This window comes from Olea europaea, chromosome 11, assembly GCF_002742605.1.
Source record: "Olea europaea var. sylvestris chromosome 11, O_europaea_v1, whole genome shotgun sequence".
Lineage (NCBI taxonomy): Eukaryota > Viridiplantae > Streptophyta > Magnoliopsida > Lamiales > Oleaceae > Olea > Olea europaea.
The window spans coordinates 2598824-2608338 of NC_036247.1; the positions used below are offsets into that span (position 1 = coordinate 2598824).

Consider the following 9515-nt stretch of genomic DNA (forward strand, 5'->3'; position numbering starts at 1 on the left):
TCGTATACTATTATCGATATCTGAAACATTTTTGTGCGTAGATTCATATTACATTGTACTCTCCACTAAAGTACGTCGGATTTTCTCAACCAAAAGGGTAAGGAGTTCTCACACAAATAGATATTTTAATAAACTCAGTAATTCAACATTCGATCCCTCGAATTTGTTGTTTACCGTCTCAAACTATCAAATTGGGAATAACAGTCTGAATAGAATGACAAAATAGTATGTCTTAGATACTACGAGCTTAATTATTTTAGATTTGTTAACAAATCTTGGAATCAACCAGAGCGAAATGATTAAGATTGAAGAATGATTCATGGAGTCGATATAAAATTTATCAAGAATAGTCAAACATGTTATAAACAAAACTCAAATATGAAACAAAGAATACCATTTCCTTTGAAGAATTCTATAAAAATAAAAACGCAATAGCAAACGCCATTGAAAACCAAAAATGGCAAGAAAATATAATTTCATAACTCTATTCCTCTTCATCTTATTTCAATCTGTTTTCGAAACCTCCCACAGCCAAGGCGGTGGAGGAATCGCCGTCTACTGGGGCCAAAATGGCAACGAGGACACCTTAGCTGAAACCTGCGCCACCAGCAAATTCTCCTTTGTCAATATAGCCTTCCTCAACAAATTCGAAAATGGCCAAACCCCTGAAATCAATCTCGCAGGTCATTGCAGCCCTTCATCAAACACTTGCCGTGCTGTCAGCAATGGCATACGCGCTTGCCAAATCAAGGGTATCAAGGTTATGCTATCAATTGGCGGAGGCATTGGAAATTACTCTATAGCTTCTGAAGAAGATGCAAACATTGTATCGACTTACTTATGGAACAATTTCTTGAGTGGAGAATCATCTTCTCGACCACTCGGCGACGCCATTCTCGACGGCATTGATTTTGATATCGAGCTCGGATCAACAAAATACTGGGATGTTCTTGTGAGAAATTTGAAATCATACAGTAAAAATGGCAGAGAAGTGTACATAACCAGAGCGCCCCAGTGCCCATTTCCCGACAGGTTTTTGGGGGCTGCTCTTAATACAACGTTGTTTGACTACGTCTGGATCCAATTCTATAATAATCCTCCATGCCAGTACACTTCTGGGAATACAGATAATTTGAAGAATTCTTGGGATCGTTGGACGAAGTCAATTAATGCTGGGAAGATATTTTTGGGTCTGCCGGCTGCGCCACGTGCCGCTGGAAGTGGTTTCATTCCGCCAGAGGTTCTGAAGTCGGAGATTCTTCCGGTGATAAGTAAATCGAACAAGTATGGTGGCGTGATGCTGTGGTCAAAGTATTGGGATGAACAATCTGGGTACAGTGACTCCATCAAGAACAGTGTGTGATTGAATGAATCATAATTAATTTTGACTGTTTCATTTGTAATTGTCCCGGGAAGTATTATTTTATTATATTATTTAAAATTAGAAGGTATTGTATTATTGATTACGTGTTTTCTTATGCAATATTAAATAAAATTAAATAGTTTATAAATAAGGTTTTACTTTTTTTTTATATCTTTAATAAAATCTGGTATTATTAAATCCCGTTTCTAGTTTATCTAAAAATCATATTTTTAGTAAATTTTGATAGAAATTAATAAAATATATAATTGAAAATTTTATAAAAATTGTGAATCTCATGTAATATATAGTTGAAATGAATTTTAAAGATAAGAGATCAAATAATCGATCATTTTTGTTAACTAAACAACAACTGAATTGAAGAAAATGTCCTAAATCTTTTCATTTCGTGTTTATATTCCAAATTTTTTTATCAGAATTTTTTTTACTTTGCATATATTGTCTTTGATGAATGTTTCTATCCAAAAAAATTATTACAAGGGCATACAAGAATTTTTAGTCTCTTGTATTTTTAAATAATCGAAATAAATAACAAATATAAATTATTGACAAAAAAATTTTGTTCCTCATTTCAATGCAGGTTAAAAAATATTTGAAAATAAATCATCATTAAAAATAAAAATGGGCAAATATTGATCTTGTTTGTAATTAAAATATGGTGTAAATAATAAAAATTTTTGTTTAAATATTGATGCTCCCATATCTACCGACCCACGATCTCGACCTGTATTAGCCCGACCTCAACTTGCTCCAAAACCATCAAAAGTGAGGTCGGCTTTTTAGGTCGGGGTATGCTCTTTTCGACGAACTCATATGCTCTTGTCCCACTCTTTCCAATAACCTAGAAGAGTGCAAATTATATTTAGACCACAATCCTTACCCTATTGGACTCCTTCTTCGACTCAAACAATGGTTGAACACTTGGAATGAAACCCTAACTCCTTATCCTACGAGGATAAGGATCTCACATGATTAAGTCCTTCTAGAACTCTATCATCAGCACCTATAAATACATAACTCGGGCTCATTCTTTAGGTACGTTTTTCATTATTTTCAGTTTATAGCCTCACGTACTAAATTTCCTTTCTGACTTAAGCATCAGGGGGCGACGAGCACACACCTCATTGCCTTTATTTCAAGTTCCGGAAGGCTCTGTTCGTGTTCTTTCTCAGTCCTCTAGCTCGGTATTCAAACATTCAGTTCGAGATCTTTTAGGTACTATTTTTTGGTAGCATCATTGACACCGTCTGTAGAAAGCGCTGCCAAAAGCTATGGTCAATACACATTCAAGTTTTCCTCCAGCAAGCTCATCCGTCCCGAAAAATCCTCCTTCTTCTGAGGAACGCCATGTCCCTCAATAAGAATCGTTAGAGACGCTAGCACCTCCTCAAGCCGTTGTTACTGTCGACGCTTTTGAGGAACTTCGTCAGTAGGTTACTGCATTAACCCAATTGTTAAGCCAGAGAAATTCGCACCCATCGCATACTTCAACCCCTGAAGGTGGTTTTATGGCAGACGCCCGGGCTCGAGTCCAACGTACAGCTCATGATGACAGCGGGGTTGGAACTTCAGGTGCACCGCAAGTGGCTTCAGGTTCAAGGTCCATTACAATGGACTCCACTAAACTTGCTCAAATCATTCAAGAAGGGATAGCAGCGGGTATGCAACAAAATACTCGGGCAGCAACAGGGTTTACTCCCAATACGCCATTCACTCCAGAAGTTCTCTCGCTTCCTCTCCTCGACAGGTTCAAGTATCCTCGGATAAAGGAGTACGATGGGACAACTGACCCCATCAACCATCTCAATGTGTATACGGATATCAAGAACTTACAGGTTGCACCAGATGCAGTAATATGCAAGGCCTTCCCTCAGACCCTCACGAATGCAGCTAGAGATTGGTTTTCCACATTGGACCCCAACTCTATCGCCTCCTTCTCAGATTTGGCCGATAAGTTCTCCTCTTTCTTTGCAAGTAGCAAGTGACTCAGAAAGACAGCCACATCACTCATGCGGATGTCTCAAGGACCCAACGAGACATTGCGCAGTTTCATGACTAGGTTCAATAAAGAAAGGCTTCAGATCCCCAATCTACATATCACTGCTGCAATCTCAGCTTTGACATATGCCATTAAGTGTGAAGCATTCAAGATGTCATTGTCTAAGACCCCACTGAAGTTAGTAACCGAGCTACTCACACGAGCTGAGAAATACATCAATATGGAATAAACCATGGCCCCAAAAAGAGAAGTTTCCTCATCAAGAAAGTCTGATCAGAAAAGGCCGCATGAGTCCAGTCTGAGGCAAGATGTACCTCCGGTCAAGCCAAGGCAGGACCCCTCTTCAACCTCCTTTACCCATTTGAACAACTTGAGATCCAACATTCTGATGGAAATCAAAGATTCGAAGGAACTGAAGTGGCCTCCCAAATTGCGGTCTCCACCCGATACTCGTGACAAGAGCAAGTATTGTGATTTCCATAGAAATCATGGACATACAATGGAAGATTGTTTCGCCTTGAAGAGGAAGATTGAAGCTCTTCTAGAATGGGGATTTTTGGGCTCTTATGTTAGCAATGACAAGCACCCAAGGAATAATCAGAACAGAGACAAGTGCCCAGAGGGTTGGGGAAACAAGCAGCCAACTGTAGGTATTATCAATATCATTGTCGAAGGAATAGCCTTGGGGGGGATTCAAGTAGCGGGCGTAAACAATATGCCAGGCAGCCTCCAATCATCTCGAAATCAAATATCGGATCTACAGAGGACATCATTTTTTGGAACGAGGGACTTGGAAGGCATAGCATTCCCTCACAATGATGCTCTGGTCATATCGGTCATCATCGCCAACTTTGAAGTTAAGAGAATTCTGGTAGACAATGGAAGTGCGGCTAATGTACTATCTCATGAAACCTTTGTTCAAATGGGGATCTCATCGGAACAGCTCAAGCCAATCAAAATGCCTCTCCAAGGGTTTGGAGGTGGGGTCATCACCCCAGAAGGTATTGTCGGGTTACCTTTAACATTGGGAAAAGAAGGTAAATAGGTGACGCAGATCAGCACTTTTGAAGTTGTTCGTACTCCAATGGCCTACAACACCATATTGGGAAGACCATTGCTCAACAGAATTCAAGCTATTTTCTCAACTTTCCACCTGGCTATGAAGTTTTTTATAAGTAATGAAATCTGGGTAGTTCAAGGCAGCCAAATAGTGGCACGACAATGTTATGTGACTAGACCTCGAGCACGAAAATCACTGGAGACTGGCTCCAGTGGAAGGATTGGAAAAGGTCGAGCTCAGCCTGGCAGGAAAGTGACAATTGATTGGGGGCTAGATATAGTAGTCGTGTCTGAACTACTGAATTGTCTCTCCCGCAACATTGATGTATTCACTTGGAATGTTGAGGACATGCCTGGAATTGACCCAGAGGTTGCGGTGTACAGACTGAATGTACAACCGAAGGCAAGACCTGTAAAGCAAAGGAAAAGGCAATTTGCACCGGAAAGACAAGATGTCATAAAGGAAGAGATCGCTAAGCTTGCTAAGGGACAGTTTATTCAGGAAGTACAGTATCCTGACTGGTTTGCCAATGTAATTCTTGTCAAAAAGGCTAACGGGAAGTGGTGATTCTGCATTGACTTCATGGATCTGAATAAAGCATGCCTCAAAGACAGTTATCCTCTATCTCAAATTGACAATCTTGTGGACAGCACGTCAGGTCATATGCTGTACAGATTCTTGGATGCCTTTTCGGGGTACCACCAAATACTCATGGCGGAAGAAGACCTCATTCATGGCAGACTCAGTCATCTCTTGTTATAGGGTCATGCCCTTTGGACTGAAGAATGCTGGAGCAACGTATCAAAGGTTGGTAAACAAGATCTTTGCTGAATTAATTGGGAAAACGGTCGAAGCATATGTGGATGATATGGTGGTTAAGAGCAAATAGGTGAATGGTCATGTCTCGGATCTTGAGAAAATGTTTGTTACATTGCGAAAGTACAACATGAAGCTCAACCCTACAAAGTGTGAATTTGGGGTAGCATCTGGGAAGTTTTTGGATTTTATGATCATGCATAGAGGAATAGAGGTAAACCCTGATAAAATCCAAGCTTTGATGAGTATGGAGGCCCCTAAGTGCAAAAGGGACATTTAGAAGTTGACAGATCGCGTAGCGGCACTGAACAAGTTTGTTTCTCGGGCAGCGGACAGGTGTTTTCCCTTTTTCAAACTACTTAAGGGAAATAAAAGCTTTGACTGGAACGAGGAATGCAACTTAACTTTTCAGGAGCTCAAGCAGACATTATCAATACCTCCAGTCCTTACCAAACCCGAACCCGATGACACGTTGCTATTATACTTGGTCGTTTCTCATAATGCAGTAAGCGAGGTCTCGGTAAAGGAGAAAGGAAGAGTTCAGCGGCCTGTCTATTATGTAAGTAAAGTACTCCTTGATGCATAGACATGATACACACTTGCAGAACAGCTCGCCCTCACTTTGATAATAGCTGCCAGAAAATTACAGCCGTACTTTCAGTCACATTCAATTGTTGTGCTCACTAACCAACCTCTTAGACACATACTCCAGAAGCTGGACGTCTCAGGAAGATTGTTGAAATGGGCAATTGAACTTGGCGAATTTGACATAGAGTTCAAGCCATGACCTGCAATCAAGGCTCAAGCTTTGGTTGACTTCATAGCAGAGCTCACTCCAAGGTCCTCAGAAACACAGGCTAAAGACCAGAGCACAACCTTGAAAATATGGGAGATCTTTGTTGATGGAGCATCCAATAGCTCGGGCTTGGGGGCCAACATTATCATCACAAGTTCAGATAAGACTATGGAGATATAATGTGCACTCAGATATGAATTCGAGGCCACTGATAATGAAGCAGAGTATGAAGCCGTTATCATAGCCCTAGAACTTGCGAAAAATCTTGAGTTGGAGCGTGTCAAAGTTTTCAGTGACTTACATCTAGTGGTCGGGCAAATTGAGGGGTCTTTCGAAAGAAAGATGAGCTTATACTGTCTGAAAGTACATGACTTTCAGAGGCAGTTTGTAAGTTGTGAAATCTTGTAGGTAGCCAGAGCCAATAACTCCAAAGCTGATGCATTATCCAGACTCATCTTCTCAGGAAGATTGTTGAAATGGGCAATTGAACTTGGCGAATTTGACATAGAGTTCAAGCCATGACCTGCAATCAAGGCTCAAGCTTTGGTTGACTTCATAGCAGAGCTCACTCCAAGGTCCTCAGAAACACAGGCTAAAGACCAGAGCACAACCTTGAAAATATGGGAGATCTTTGTTGATGGAGCATCCAATAGCTCGGGCTTGGGGGCCAACATTATCATCACAAGTTCAGACAAGACTACGGAGATATAATGTGCACTCAGATTTGAATTCGAGGCCACTGATAATGAAGCAGAGTATGAAGCCGTTATCATAGCCCTGGAACTTGCGAAAAATCTTGAGTTGGAGCATGTCAAAGTTTTCAGTGACTTACATCTAGTGGTTGGGCAAATTGAGGGGTCTTTCGAAAGAAAGATGAGCTTATACTGTCTGAAAGTACATGACTTTCAGAGGCAGTTTGTAAGTTGTGAAATCTTGTAGGTAGCCAGAGCCAATAACTCCAAAGCTGATGCATTATCCAGACTCATCTTCATAGGTGTGGACGAGCTTGATAAAATCATGCACATCAAGATGGTTGCAGAACCCAGCATAGCTCAAAAGCCAAGCATTATGGACATCGATCATGATCCCTCCTGGATGGATCCAATAGTTGATTACTTAAGTAAAAGCAACCTACCCAGACCCTCAGCTTGCTAGGAGTATTCGGTATAGAGCTGCTAGATATTGTCTAATCGAAGGACTTCTGTTCCGCAGAAGTTTGACGTTCCCTTATCTAAGATGTCTCAAACCTTCCGAGTCTCTTCAAGCCTTGACTGAAGTTCATGAAGGTATTTGTGGAAATCACCAAGGAGCTCGAGCTCTTGCATATAAGTTGATAAGGTATGGGTACTACTGGCCAAGTTTGAAGAAAGATGCTATAGATTATGTTCGTAAATGTGACAAGTGCCAGAAGTTTGGCAACATCATACATGCTCCTGCTGAGGAGCTAACTTCTATTCATTACTTAGCTCCCTTCGAACAATAGGGAGTCGACATTCTTAGGCCATTTCCCTTGGCCTGAGGACAATTAAAATTTGTAGCTATGGCAGTGGAGTATTTCACAAAGTGGGTAGAGGCTGAACCACTAGCAAAAATTTCGGAGTCGAAGCTTAGGTCATTCAGATGGAAGTCTGTCATATGCAGGTTTGGAATATCAAAAGTCCTCATCATAGATAACGGAAGGCAATTCGACAATCCACAGTTTAGGAGCTTTTGTGCCAACCATGGGATTGATCATCGCTTGACCTCGATATCACACCCACAAAGTAATGGGCTTGCTTACTGCAGGACCTTTGAACAAGAATAGGGGATTCCAAAGATGATTGGCCTAATGAACTACCTTCTATACTATGGGCATACAGGACTTCACACAAGACAACAACTGGTGAGATGCTTTTCAGCTTGCCTTTGGACTTGAGGCTACCATCCCAATCGAGGTCAGCCTCCCCACAATAAGGAAGCTTGAGATGAATAGGGAGAGACAAACTACTGAGCACCTTGACTTGCTTGAAGAGGTAAGAGAGCAAGCCTTACTTAGACCTACAAATTATCATAACAGAATGGCAAAGTACTTCAACAACAAGGTCCAGACGAGAAGGTTCAGAGCTGGCAATCTTCTCCTTAGAAAAGCAAAAGCTGCCAGACACCAACCAGGGAAGCTCAAACCAACATGGGAAAGACCCTTCGAGGTCATAAGAAAACTAAAAGGTGGACCTTATAGCGTCAGAGACACATCGAGGAAGCCGCTCCCAAGGCCATGGAACGCTGACAATCTAAAAATTTATTACAAGTAACCAGCTATAGCTATAGTTTTTCCTTTTAAGGCTTACTTGCTCACATTACGTTCGCTTTATTTCATTTTTACTTTTCGGGCTTTAATGCCCCAACAGTTCATACTCCAATAAGCTCGGGTATTATATCCCTTGAGCCATTTTAATAATATATGGATTTTCCTTTTACATTACTGCCTCTCTGTATAAATCAACTTAGCATAAGATTGTGCCCCATGAATACAGCTAAGTCTTAATCAACTTAGCATAAGGTCGTGCCCCGCGCATGCAGTTAAGTCTTGTCCTTTTCAACTTAGCGTAAGGTCGTGCCCTATGCATGTAGTTAATGCTTAAACAAAATTAGTGTAAGGTCGTGCCCTGCGCATGCAGCTAAATCTTTTTCAACTTAGCGTAAAGTCATGCCCCGCGAGTCTTTTTCAACTTAGCTAAGGTCTTACCCCACGAATGCATCTAATGCTTAAAAGCGTAAGGTAGTGCCCAACGTATGTAGCTAATACTTTAACAAAATTAGCGTAAGGTCGTGCCTCGCGCATTCAGCTAATGCTCGAACGACAAAAGCCAAACATGTTGTGCCATACAATAGTATAAGCGACAACAGAACAAACCACGTTGATCAACATCAAACAGGTCGGGCCTAGTACTCGACCTCAACAATACCAAATTAACAGAATAAGTTAAAACGTCGAGGTCGAGATCGTGTATAACGTGCCCGACCAAAATTGCCCAGAGTTTCAGGAACCTCAGGCATTACAATCACACGATGGAGGCTTCAAGACCGATACCTCGAGCTCATAAATCCAACACATAAAGTAAAAAGCAAGAGCCATATAACGACCTCGAGCTATCTATAAATACCCTCGGACTTAATGTCCATGCAAAACTCGAGCTATATAAACACCGGGCGAGGATTTACACAAGGCACGATCTTCATCTTAACATCAACATTAAACACTCAATCTCACTGTACCTATGAGCTAAATGCTCGAATTAGTAACAAATAAACAGAATACGCGATCTTGTGAAAGTAAAGACACAATTGCATGAGAACAGGTCAATCAGATTTTAAAACAATATTAAGCCCAGTTCTGGCAATGTACATGAGCAAAAAATAGTTAGAATAAAGTCTCGGGTTCGGGATGGAGGGGCCTAATCTAGATCGATGGGGTCGCTTCCCC

General features: G+C 41.1%; 2 protein-coding genes across 2 annotated transcripts; both read left to right on the plus strand.

Moving 5' to 3' along the window:
* Positions 1-224: 224 nt before the first annotated feature.
* On the plus strand, positions 225-1395 carry LOC111402963 (hevamine-A-like). Its single transcript, XM_023031294.1, has one exon. It carries the CDS (start codon positions 458-460, stop codon positions 1361-1363), a length of 906 nt encoding a protein of 301 aa, XP_022887062.1. The 5' UTR covers positions 225-457; the 3' UTR covers positions 1364-1395.
* A 2217-nt stretch (positions 1396-3612) lies between these two features.
* On the plus strand, positions 3613-4425 carry LOC111404317. Its single transcript, XM_023033141.1, has one exon. It carries the CDS (start codon positions 3613-3615, stop codon positions 4423-4425), a length of 813 nt encoding a protein of 270 aa, XP_022888909.1.
* The last annotated feature ends 5090 nt before the right edge of the window (positions 4426-9515 follow it).

Coding starts and splice junctions, on each gene's coding strand:
- LOC111404317 (XM_023033141.1), top strand. CDS start 3,613: ATGGCCCCAAAAAGAGAAGTTTCCTCATCAAGAAAGTCTGATCAGAAA.
- LOC111402963 (XM_023031294.1), top strand. CDS start 458: ATGGCAAGAAAATATAATTTCATAACTCTATTCCTCTTCATCTTATTT.